The sequence below is a fragment of the Phacochoerus africanus genome, chromosome 3 (assembly GCF_016906955.1).
Source record: "Phacochoerus africanus isolate WHEZ1 chromosome 3, ROS_Pafr_v1, whole genome shotgun sequence".
Classification (NCBI taxonomy): domain Eukaryota; kingdom Metazoa; phylum Chordata; class Mammalia; order Artiodactyla; family Suidae; genus Phacochoerus; species Phacochoerus africanus.
Window position 1 is genome coordinate 175,847,719 of NC_062546.1, and position 13,256 is coordinate 175,860,974.

The 13,256-nt window shown below is 43.8% G+C and overlaps 1 protein-coding gene across 9 annotated transcripts in view; it reads right to left on the reverse strand.

The window, feature by feature from the left end:
- Positions 1-452: 452 nt before the first annotated feature.
- The window catches only part of KLF7 (KLF transcription factor 7), a 295,552-nt gene continuing 282,748 nt past the window's right edge, over positions 453-13,256 (reverse strand). For 7 of the 9 annotated variants that reach the window (XM_047773340.1, XM_047773341.1, XM_047773342.1 and 4 more), the window contains 2 exons: positions 9,858-9,981; positions 1,758-2,652 (listed from right to left, as the gene is read on the reverse strand). In XM_047773340.1, the coding sequence (XP_047629296.1) occupies positions 2,601-2,652; positions 9,858-9,981 (176 nt within the window). In that variant the 3' untranslated portion in view covers positions 1,758-2,600. Of the gene's footprint in view, positions 1,141-1,757; positions 2,653-9,857; positions 9,982-13,256 lie in introns of those variants that run through there. The other 2 variants (XR_007134073.1, XR_007134072.1) reach the window with 2 other exon arrangements.

The window sequence follows — 13,256 nt, forward strand, 5'->3', positions numbered from 1 at the left end:
AGGCTGCTCTAGAAAGGGAAACCAAGGAACCAACACAATCTGGGGTGTCTAAAGTATCATCTAGTGCACTGACTGGAGGCGCTACAGTTTAATACAGCTGAGGTTCAAGGTCCCTCACACATCCTTCATGGAGAAAGGATGTACCACACATTCAAATATAATCCCATGGTATGCCCTGATGGACTGGCTACAAATGCACTCAAATGCAGTCGAGAACTACGAGATTGTCAGCAAGCAGTGCTCCAGAAATGGTTTCTAAGTCATGTCTAGTTTTAAATCTTTGGAATAAAACTGATTTTTTTTTTTTTAAATACCCTCCAACTAACATATACATAATTGCCTCTGGCAAATGGGCAGATTTTGTGTGTGTGTGTGTGTGTGTGTGTGTGTGTGTGTGTGTGTGTGTGTGTTTAGGGTGGTTTTTCTTTTTTTGTTGTTTTTTGTGGAGTTTTTTTGTGTTTTTTTTTTCTTTTTTTTTTTTTTGGTCTAAATTGAAAAAAAGAAAAAGAGAAAGAAAACTTTAAGGGCCAGACCTCAGAATGCCCCAAGTGTCCAATTGGCAGCTACAGCATTTGTGATAAGGAGGCTCCTTTACCCTCAGACGAGTAGTTTCAACATTTCAGTGAAATCAAAGTTTGTAGAAAGCTGAGAAACCAAATGCCAAGGATCTTGAAGGTTGCTGTCATAAATGTATCTGTTTCTTACATTATTTCCTTTTAAAGACTTCAGTTTTGCATCCCAAATAGGTATGGGTTGGCATTTTAACAGTCAATGAATCAAACAGTCAAAGGAGGGCAGGAGGGGAGCCAGCTGGTAGGAAGGAGCAGCAACCATGGGCGGACCAAATGCCATTTTTGTTTTGTTAGACGTGTCTTGAAGGGATGGTCCCAGAATATACAAAATATACAATCTGCCCTAATAACCACCCCGCTTGCTTGCATAGGCCATTTAATGGTCCTGAAGGCAGTCTTTGGAGTTGAGGCCAGTGCCAGCTAGCTAAGAATGCGGGTAGATGGAGACCGATATTGGATGTGTGGGGGGGATGGAAAGTGAGGCATGTAACCCCTCGAAGTCAGCTTGCAGAGTAAGTGTGAGGCCTCTCTTGATCCCGGGTGCTCTAGGTCACAAGCCATGGTAGGCCTAGCCAAAAAAAAAAAAAAAAAATCAGAAACGTGTCTCTCCTTTTAGACGGACCATGAGAGAAACATCTCAACCCTTTCTTTAAATGTCCACCCTTCATTCATTCCCACAACAGCATTCTGAATGGTGAGTTTTAACAAGTGGGGTGATATGACTCGGTGGGTATGAGAGAGGAAGAGAGGGTGATGGTTTTTGAAGCCACCAGACTTGGGAGGCATCCTCCGTTTTCCTCACTCCTGGACAGAGTGGTATTTTTGGCTTTTTGTCAGGTCATAACCCAGAGTGAGTTAAATATGCAGCTGCCCTTTGAGAGTAGCGACATCTATGCTGAAACTGGTTACTGGGTAGTAATGACACACAGCACGGGGTCGATCACTATAGGCTGAGGTCATGATGCCTCAAGGGGGATGAGAAAAGTGTGATGTCCCATCTGATTGGCTGCTTCGAGAGCTGGACATCCAGGTGCCGAGAGAGAGAGAGTCCTGGAGAGGTTTAGTCCATGGAGAAAAGGTAAAACATTTAAGCTTCCAAATAAGCTTTTCAAGTTTTCGTTAGCAAAAAAGAGAGATTAAAAAGAAAAAATCTAGCACTGGCAATAAGGTGAGGCTCAAGGGATATACTGTGATTTATCATCAAGGACTTTATTCTCTTGGCCACTTTGCAGTCATGCTAGAAGTTTCCAGAATCCCTAGTGCATATGGTGTGCAAGAGTCAAAAAGTAAGAAAAGAAAACTCCTCCCTGGAGAGTGAAGTCTAGAGAAATGCAGGCCAGAAAGGTGTAAGGTGTTATTCCAGAGTCTGCCGCCGCTAAGGCCGTTGGTATCGACTGGAAAGATCTCAATAGTACTAAGAAGAACCAAAACTGATCAACAGTTCTGTGAGGAAGTCGGACGCACGGAATAGTAGGACTTTTCACACACAAAGGACAAATAAACCAAGAGTTAATTTTGGCTACCAAACTGCAATTTGGTTTTCTAGGTCATTTTCCCCCAACTATTTAAAAAGAAACATTAGTGCTACACATATGCAACTTTAAGACGTTGTATTCTCCTATCAAGTTGCACTGAGAAGCAAGTTAAATGAGCCCCTCTTACTGCCGTCCACCTGCAGAGACGTCACAGCCATTTTCTTTGATTTCCATTGGCAACAGCGGGAAATAATTCCAATAGTGCTGAAGTAAGCAGCCAGACTGCCTTGCTGAGTTCACCGGGTTCCCGTCTTCTTCATCTTCGACCATCTGGCTAGGGCAAGGCATAAAGAATAGACGTATATATTTTAAATATAGCTGAGTGCATGACTGTGTGTGTGTGTGCGCATGTGTGCGTGTGTGTACACAGAGGTTTATCAGTGAGAACTTTCTCCTGCGAGGCAATGGGTCCCCGCTCGAAGTCCAGCCCCTGCCTCGCGGCATTTCCTTCAGACAATGGCCGATGCCATGGCAACTCTGGCCTTTAGCTTTCTTAGATATGTCTCTTCATATGGAGGGCAAGATGGTCAGACCTGGAAAAACACCTAGGAGACAGAAGAACAACAAGGATATTAGAGGGATCTGGGTGAAGAACTCCACTTCCTTCACCCATTAGAAAATGACTCCTCCTGCCTTCAAGAGAGGCAGTGCACGTGAGTTGAGAAAACAAGGCGGTGTGTAGGGAAGGGGAGCTCAGGGCTCAGCCTGCTTGGGTTTGAATCCCAACTCTTCCAGGAGCTGTATGACTCTGAGCACCTTAACCTCGCTGTTCTTTAATTCCTCCTCAGTACAACGGGGATAATTACAGCGCTTACCTCCTAGGTGGGTTGTGGGAATGAAATGAGATGATCTCCGTAAAGTGCTTAGAAGATCTCCTGGCACATGGTAAGATCTCAATGAGTATCAACTATCCTTATCATTACTGTCATTATTAAAGGAGACACAAATGTAAAAGTATTTTGGAAACAAGATGTGCCACGCCCACATACTATCAACACAGCAAAGAATGCTTAGTCTGTACTACTGAATGATGAAATGCTAATATTTCAACAACTGGATTTTAGTCTTAAACCTCACAAGAAAAGCCCAGAAATGCTGCCTATGATACTCGCATGTCTATAGAGACACTCTATATTCAAGTTGAGAAAAAGCTCATGTCTATTAAGTATGGTATAATATGCAGGCATGTTCTAGGTATCTCCCCAATATTACCTCAGTAACATCCCTAGCAACTTTCCACGCTAAGTATTCACACCCCTTTGGTGTACGTGTGGTAAGGACACTGAGGCTAGGGTCGCACAGCCAGCCAGTGGAACACGTGTGATGGGGACCCCGGTGGATCTATAAGCCCCCTCTTTTGAACCATTTCTCAGTACCCAAGGTCCACCACTGAGTGCCTTCCTCAGCCTCAGGGCGAACGCAGTGGCTGTCTTTACTCCTGCCCTTCTTCTGATACCACCAACTTGACTGTCCCCGGGGTAGCAACTCTCCTGCACTCTCAACTGAATGGAGCTGACCATCCTCCTGAGGCTGAAATCATGGCCATAGTAATCTGCTAGTGACCATTAGGTGACTCATAAAGGTCAATGAGAACCAGCTCTGGGACATTTGCTGAAAATATAGGAAGAGATCTCTCTCCCTTAGGGTAAGGGTACCAAGATTGAAGCCTGGAGTTGCAGGTGTCCATACGGCCATGTGGGGAAAAGCCTGCTTGAGAATGAAGGCAATGGGAAAAATTGGGGCCTGCAGAGGAAAGGGAGACAGTTTCTAGTCCTAATGACAACATCTGAGAACCTGGACTCAGCCAAACCTAAAGACTAATCCAATTCTGTTCTTCTTAATTATCTGAACTACTAAATACCCTAATGCCAGTATGAGTCAGGGTTTTGTGCTTATAACTAATAGAGCAAACATTTCCACACCCCTGAAGTCTACATACAATCTCAGGTTCTGGCTGGAATTCCTGAGAAGGCAGCACAGAAGTGAGCAGTCATTTTTTGGCCCTGGGGGCGTGTTCCCCCTCAGGTCCTCCTCTAGAAACTAGCCACCTTCCCACCTGGGAGGAGAGTCCCAGGGTCCCCGAATACCCTCAGAGTCCAAACTCAGGTTGGGATGCTAGCAAGCTGTCCTGGTGAGGTTAGAAAGGCTTCCTGTTCTGCAGAATTTCCCCGTATTTGCTCATTCCTAGAACAACCAACCACAACATCGGCCTTATCCCCTCACCCCAACATTCTCCGCACACTGTCTGTGGTCATTTCTGAAACAGGCACATGTGCTGGACAGAACCTCAAGGAAATGAAGCACAACAGAACAAAGGTAAAATTAAAAAAACGCAAAGTCTAGTGGGAAAAGTGTAGTAGAAAATGATCTACTCCCATAACACATTGAGTAATAGTAATCCTTACTCTAACCACTTATTTCAGGCCCTGATTTGGTGTCCGCAAGATGCTTGGGTTCCATCTAAGCATCTTGCGGATACCAAATCTAAGGGGATTTGATTTCCTATAAAACAGTGATAACTTTTCTTCAAAAGCAAGTACTTGATGTTACTGGTACAAAAAAAGAAAAGAAGAAAGAAAAGAAAAGGGAAAAAGCAATAGAGCCTGCAGGGGATTTAGTTTTTGACTTGTGCAACTCTGTGCTGTCCTTAGGGTACACTAAGTACTGCCCACTGCCTCTTCTCTTTCTTTCCTCCCTCCCTCCTTTCTTCCTTTTCTCCTTCTTGCCATCACTGCAGTAGCCTAAAGGAAGATCTAAGTTGGGAAGTTCTTTTCGTAGGTATTTCTTTTTTAAAGTTGACATCCTCACAAGAACTCTATAAAGAAGGTACCATTCTTATGCCCTCTACCAGATGGGAGATTCAGCAAAGAGAGGCAAAGCCAAACCCTGAACCCAAACAGCCTGACTCCAGAGCTCTTGGCCATACCGGCTTCTGAGTAGCTGAGCTGTTGATTTAAGGAGTCTGTAGTAGGCAGGATAATGGATGGCTCTCCCCAAATATCTATACCTCATCCCTGGAACTTGTGAATGTGTTAGGTTCCAAGGCAAAGAGGAGTTAAAGGCTTGATGGAAATAATTTGCTCATCAGCTGACCTTAAAATAGAAGATTACTCTGGATTATCTGGGTGGCCCAAGGTCACTGCAAAGGTCTTTAAAAAATGGAAGAGGAAGTCAAAAGAAAAAACCAGAGAGATGGCAGCATGAGGCCTTGATACGATGATTAAAGAATCAGGTCAGAGTTCCCATAGTGGTACAACGGAAACGAAGCTCACTAGGAATCATGAGGTTGAGGGTTCAATCCCTGGCCTTGCTCAGTGGGTTAAGGATCTGGCACTGCTGTGAGCTGAGGTGTAGTCACAGATGTGGCTTGGATCTGGCATTGAAGTAGCTGTGGTGTAGGCCAGCAGCTGTAGCTCTGACTGGACCCCTAGCCTGGGAACCTTCGCATGCTGCAAATGCGGCCCTAAAAGGCAAAAAAAAATTTTTTAAATAAAAAAAGGATGGGGACAGGAGTCAAGAAAAGTGGGCAAACCTGGAAGCTGGAAAAGACAAGGACTTAGATTCTTCCATTGAGCCTCCAAAAAGAAGCCCAGCCCATACTTTGATTTTACTCCCTGTGAGACCTGTGCTAGACTTCTAACCTACAGAACTGTGAGATAATAAATTTCCAAAGATAAATAATGATGATACATTTGTGGCAGTTGGTAATGGTAGCAACTAGAAAACTAATCTAGATTAATCTGGTCAGGCCTGAGCAGCAAGGACCTGTAAGAAAGCAACAGAGCAGACACAAAAGAGCCTTCCTGTCCAAAACAGGAATAGGGGATTTGAGATGGTAAGAGGCAAAGCAGAAGTCTTAGCAGTACAAAACCTTTTTCTTTTCTTTTCCATAGCCTTAGAACTTACAGGAAAATAGTATTCTTGATATAGAACTTCATTTGAAAGAACCACTCAATGATGTGTGTGTTCCGTACTTTTATTCTGCTTTTGCCAATTGCCTAGCCTGTGCTGGGTATCTAGCAATTTATGCATAAGTATCTATCTTTACTCTTCAAGCTCTTTCAGGAAAAAAAAAAAAAGGAAAAACAAACCAAATCTTTAGCATGGTATGAAATGTGATAGCATGCCTCCTGAATCAAACTAGCATCATTATTTGTTCAAATTCTAGGGAGTGTATGGAGCTTCGAATTAGATGAGGTCCCTTACTATTGAGGTTTTATTTAAATTCAATACACACCAGCAAGATACTCAGTCATGGTTAATTTACATTTATTAATGTATATTTACTGAGTTCCACATAGGAATAGTAAACTAAAAAGCAATAGATAGACTCAGCATCTAGAAATGCAGAATCAAATAATTCTAAGGGTAATATACCCCGAGAGGGTATTTATGACTACAAAGCAGTCAGACGACCTTAAATGAGAAGGTCCTTAGTGATTGAAATTTGTTCATTACAGAGAACTAGTCAAACCCCTATTGTCCTTTCTCTTGCTTATGAAAAAGGCCCACTGAAGTCACATGGGCATTAAACCAATAACAACCCTCCAGGGCCCCAAAGGGCTAGATTCAGGTTGCTATTTCTCACTACCTAGAAGTGGGCTGAGGTAGAGATCAAAGGTCAAAATGCCTCCTCTCAACTCCCCAAGATCTTGGAGGTACTACCCTAGGAGCTGTCTCCCTGGATTATATCTGCGTATTCCTCTTGTGGAAACAGCCCTGATAACTGCCGTCAGGAGCCATGCTCTTTGGGCTGGCCCCTAACAGTTGACCACTTAGTGCGCTGCCCTGCTCAATGCTCAGTAAGAAATGGCAGAGCCACCTCACTGCTTTCTTCTCTAGCCCGAACCTAAAGCCAGAGGTCCTAAAACCCAACGTCTTCAGGGGCCAGACAGATCAAGTAAAAGGATGCGATGGGTCAAGTGTAGGAAACACAGCACTTTGAAACCATCTGATTCCACTGCTGACAAGGCACAGAGATGGAGGAATAGCCCTCTCCAGTAGGAGGAGACAACAGTCCGTGGGATGACCCTTGGCAATTGACGCTGCACACCGAGGAGACTGGGGCGGGGGTGCAGCGAGACATGAGTGATCACATGGCCATCATGATAGGACGTGATGACTCTCCAGCTCCAGAAAATTATGGCCACATGGGACTGTGAGCCCACTCTTACCAAATCTTCTGATTTTTCCACAAAAAGCCAGGAATAGAGATTTTTGTGACATTTAGCAATTTTAAATGTTAACAAAACAAACAAAAACTCATGTATTTTTTTGAATCTACCCTATAGGCGAAATGCAAGCATAAGTTAGACTTGGTCCATGCTTTAAGGACCAGAAACCCCAATCCTAGTTTAGCTTCTAAATAGGGAGGTCAGATTGCTCCAATTATACAAGGCAAGAGATAGGTTTCTGCGCTCACATGCACTGTGGTACTATCAGGATTCTGTGTCCTGCAGAGGACTACAGATGCCCTCTGTTTCTGAAGGTCAAAGTCCTCTAAGGAACATCAAGTCCCCAGCCACTCCAGGCTTTCCTTTCATTGGCTCTGGGACCACTCCAACTCCCTACGCCGTCTCCCAGACCTGCTTTAATTCTCAGTGCAGTTCCTGCAATTGAAGTATAAGGTGCTACCTGTCAGGAGACACCAGTCAACTCCACTCCTTGGTTTCCGACATTGGTGAAAACACACTGACCCTCAGCCCACACCACAGGACTTTGAGCTACTCACCAGCTTCCCCAAGTACCGTGTTACAGAACTTGTGCCATCACCTCAGCAGATTTCTAGCTCCAGAAACCCAGGTATATTGTGATGAAGAAAAGAGCACAGAGAACTAGGTAAATTTTCCATCCCTGACATGTCCTTCACTGAAATATCCAATGGGTTTGAAGCATTTCTTCATATAAATCACACCAATGGTCAGACTGAATCCTCATATGTCAAGTGCTAGACAGCTGCATATGGCTTAATAACGCAGGAGACAAGAAGAGAAGAATACTAACTGGTAATTTCCCCATAAGAATTCTCTGTCTGTTTCCAAGGATAATGGCTATCCATAATGCTCCATCTCCAGGGAAGAACCTTACCACCCTTCAGGACAGGGTGCCTCATCTGTACCTACTACCACCATTATTTGGGTAACTGATAAAGGATTCCTCTGCATCCCCCTTGATATAATAATGTTCTTTCTCCAAGCTGTGGACCAAGAGTGACCATCTATGTCCCTTTTCTATTAGTAGCCAGGGTCAGAGAGGAATGCCCTTGAGATGGGAGTTGAGGGAAGATCATCACTGAAATATAATCTATAAAAGAACAACTGCTGATTCACATAAATTCAGGGAGCCCTCAAGGTAATGGGAGAGACATTAAAAAACAGGTTGTTGGGGGGGGGGCAGGAAGGTTAGCAGAAGGGAGCTCCAAGGGGATGAGAGACAATAGCTTCATGGAGTGTACTTCCTTAGCCCTGGGGTGGGAGGTTATCTTCAGGCTCCAGGAGGCCTGGGGGCTTTATTTAGTTCTTAAAGAATGAAGATAAGAGGAAAATAGCCTCTTCAGGAAGAAGAAAAAAAAAAAAAGGAGGAAAAACATGATCGCTCCTTTATAAGCATCTTAAAGGAGCACCAAGCCAACTGGCCACCCATGAGATCTGGCCACTCCTGCCCCACTCTCCAAACAAACAGGCACTACTCCAGAGGAAGGTCTGGCAAGGGAGGTGCCAGCACAAGGATGGGGGAGGCAGGATGCGAAAGAGATCGCATTTCCTCCGACGCAGAGCCAGGCCTCTGCGGACATCCTGCACAGCCCTCCTGCCATCCTGCGAGCGGCTGGCCGAGCCGGGGAACCCTGAGGCTTTCAGGGCTTTTATCGTATTAGAAGCATTTCTCTCATCATAACTGAGACCTTTAGTATTGCATTAAAAAGATGGTTAATTTTCTTAAGCTTCCTTTTAAACACAGAAATAGGATTAGAAGGATAACACGCTCAGATGCAAGCCCATTATTTGATTATGACTAAACCTAATCCTGCCTTCACCTTGGCCTGCAGAGTCTCCATTTTGGGGTTTATTGGTTGATAATGCCAGGGCTGTCAGATACTATTACTTGTGTAGTATCTGTTGCTACGTGCTCTTTCTTCCACTATCAAATGCTGAAGGTTTGAAATTGAATTATAGGATCAGTTCTCAAAGCCTGGCCATCTTTTAGACCTGTGCACCTATTCTCAAAGAAAGGATGGTTCAGGCCCCCAAAGAATGAGAACTCTCTTCAGTAACTGCATTCCTAGCAGCACTCAAAGGAAAGCCTTGTAACTAACCTTCCCTCTGTTAAGCAGGCTTTCTATGCTCTCATGTTGTTAAGGATGAGAGGAAAAATGGTATTGATGTTAATAAAAAGATCAGAAGTAACAGGTGACCAATCTCTATCCTGTTACTTTTCCTATTATACTAGAATCATGTGTCAGTCATCTCCTTGGGGGTAGGAGCTCTGTCTTACTGATACCCAGTGACTAAGATGGTTCTGGTGTTCATGAAATACTTGCGTAACTGAACCAAGCATTCATATCATCTCTGGATTACATGCAAGAAGGCACCCTTATCTCATAGGTGTTTTCAGTGGAGAAGTAAAAGGCATGCCCACACCCGAGTCCCTGCGAGACACACTTGAGATAAACCCAAGAGCACACGACCCGCCCACCCTCCCGCCCACTCTACCATCTCCCTTCCCCATCCCAGGAGCTTCTTAGTTTCTTTACCTGTCGCAGTGGTTGCATTTAAAGGGCTTTGCACCTGTGTGTTTCCTGTAGTGCCTTGTGAGCTCATCGCTTCGTGCAAAACGCCACTCACACCCTTCCCATGAGCACTTATAAGGCTTCTCACCTGCAAGAAGAGATGGAATGACCATGGTCAGCAACAAGAACAAAAGGGCGATACACCTGATCAGGGTCTGCTGCCTATTCTTCAGACTTGGAAAAAACTACATTTCCCAACAGAGCATACCATAGTTTTCTTTTAGTCTCTGGATGTTTTTATTGTTATTATTGTTATTATTATTAACCTTCAAAAGTGGTTTCACAAGATCTTCAAATCTAGAGCCATCATTTCAGTTCCCAGAGCCAGAGCATCTCCTCGGATGGGTGAGGGATCAATTTTTATTTATTTTCTATTCCTTGGAGCACTCTGACCCCCCACACTCCAAGCAGAAAGGAAATGTGCTATTTTCATCTGAACCACAAATGCTTCTAATGCTATTTTTCTCCAGAACCTACAGTAATTTACCATTTTAGCCTTTTTGGTCTTCTCCCTCCTCCTCTTCCCTCCTACCACAAACTGTAGCCAGGCAGCTGCCTGACAAGGCAAGGAGCTCAGGTCTCCCAGAACCCCTGTTCCTTCCAGTAAATGTGAGTGGCTGGACAGTCACAAGAAAAGGCTATGATTTGAGAGTTAAGACAAAAATCACTTAACGATTCCTGGCATTTATGTGAAGTACAGTTGCAAAAGACCTACTTAGGAAGTGGGATGGATTGGGAATTTGGGGTTAATAGATGCAAACTATTGCCTTTGGAATGCATAAGCAATGAGATCCTGCTGTATAGCACTGGGAACTATATCTAGTCATTTATGATGGAGCATGATAATGTAGAAAAAATAATGTATACATGTAAGTGTAACTGGGTCACCTTGCTGTACAGTAGAAAACTGACAGAACACGGTAAACCAGCTATAATAGAAAAAGTAAAAATGATTATTAAAAAAAAGAAGCTCGTCATTTAATGACTCTAGAGTGTTCATATTCGAGAGTGATACACATTATTACAAAATATTTTTAAAGTCAATTTGTAGAGCAAGGTTTCAGCCACCATGAAGTTGCTTAGGAGCACGAAATTCGAGCTCTGTGCTCAAGTGACCTTTTCGCACAGTAAATACAGATGGAGAAATATGGAAGAGAAAGTACATGACTTTTCCTAAGACCTGTTTTTTTAAACTCATCAACGTCTGTCACCCAACATGACAAATATTTACCCTTCCAACTGTATGGAGGACTGGTTCTAATAAGAAGAAAAATAATCTTTGAAATCATGAAAGTTCCTGAGCCCTGTAACTGAGAAGCTGGTTAGCAGTGCAGTCAACAGCTCTGAAGCCAACCTTCCTGGGCTCAGCTTTCACGTCTGCCCCTAACTGTCTAGGCTGGGGCAAGTTAATCACCCTCTCTGAGTGCCCTCTGTTTTCTTAGAGATAATAGTAGTATGGACCTTAAAGGGTTTGGGGAAGATAAACTAATTTACATATGCACTATATATTAATTAGAACAGTGCTGGGCACGTATAAGATTCACGTAACTGGTAAATATTATAAACTGCCAAACCTGAAATTTTGGGGATACACCAGTGCCAAGGTAGTATGGGGGTCCCATTACTCTCCATTTTTTAATAGATCCCCCTTCACTAGGCAGCACTGAAGGAGACATTGCCCAGATACTGTACTTGACCCATTTTCTTCTCTCCGCCTTTTCCCTTCTCTTTAAAGCTAACTACAAAGTGTTCACAATTCTGTATTTGTATCACCTAGAATTGGACCAAACATGATTGAAATTTTTATTTCATTAAATTGGTGCCCTAGTGAGCCACCGCTCTGTAAGACCCATGGAGAAGAGGAATGAGAAACGCGGGCATTTCTTTTCAATCGAACCAAGAGGACATGAAGGAAGGCCAGCGGCGCAGGAGGAAACCCATTCAGTTTTGGAAACCAGAAAAAATAAAAAAGCAGCAGCAGCACAGAGCGGTGTTAAAAGTTCACCTTCTGGATCCTTAAAGCCACGATTTTAGAAAAGTGTGCCTGCTGCCAAGAAGGCGAAGAGTGGAGGAGTCAAGTCAACTTTGGAATTGGTACACCTGGGATCTTGCTTTGTTCATGACAGACACCAAGCCTCAGTGTCCTTCTCTGTCAAATGGGGGTGAGATCCCCATGTTTATTGTGAGGTTTAAACAAGCTGTGGTGTACCAGGTGTTTCTGAAGCCTGGCATGAGGTAAATGTTCAGTTAATCTGAGCTCCCTCCCTGCCCCCATTTGCCTATATTCTCAGAGGCTGCTGAGGAGACGGGTCTAACTGGCTGTCAATGCAAAGTCCCAGGGCTCAGGGTCCAGACAGCTGCGCCTGGAGTCACGGGGGGCAACCTAAATATTGGAAAACAGAGTCTTTTGCATTTGAAATATTTTTTCAATATATTGTTGGAGAATGGACCTGAAAAAGAGTGTTCTTCAGATGTGCTCCAGAGGAGTGGGATGCTGAAGGGGAAATAAGAGACCCAAGCTGGAGAGAGAGGTGTGCTCTCAGAGAGGCCTGTTGGCATCATTTTACTGAATGCTATTGATTACTCACGAGGCTCTGTGACTTCAAGGAAATCTGGCACAAACAATGACAGCAAACGCAGAACGAGGCACCTGAGACTTCGCATTCAAAACGCCCTCTACCCCCAGAGACCTTCAAATGCAAGTAAAACTGGAGGGTTTTGGAAGTTTGGGCACCAAGCATGGGCCAAATGTAGCAAGGCCTCTGGAAATCCCATGACATTCTACAGCAGCAAGCAGAGAGATCCAGTCCTCAAAATCAATCCCACAATTGAATGGACTCATCTATCAAAGGCAACCACATTCTGAAGGACACAGGAAGGACAGAGAGAAAATGAAGGCGATTAAAGTGGATATCTTTGGGTAATTTTTTTTTTTTAATTTCAAAGTGTTTGCTTTTCCCCTTGCTGAATTTTTTACTTTTGTTCTGTTTTATTCTGACAAATAATGTAAAGGATTTAGTTATTTCCCAGAAAATAATGCAGATAACTCTGTTAATTCCTGGCACAAACCAACCATCTTCTCCCCAGGGGCTACTTCCGTGTCCTTCCAGGGGCTAAGTCCCTTTTGCCACTGCACAGACAGAAACTACCAGCAGCTTGACTTGGCTCTCAATCATGTCAGCTAACACTGTTTCCTGCTTACAGCAGGTGCCATATAGAAATAACACTGGGGACAAGCCCTTTTATGTCCTGCTAGTTTAGCCAAGTTATGCTATAGTGATTCATCAAGCTATTTTTCCAGGATCTGAATAACTGACCTACATGTCGCTATTTCCACAAATACTCAATAATAAGACATTTAAA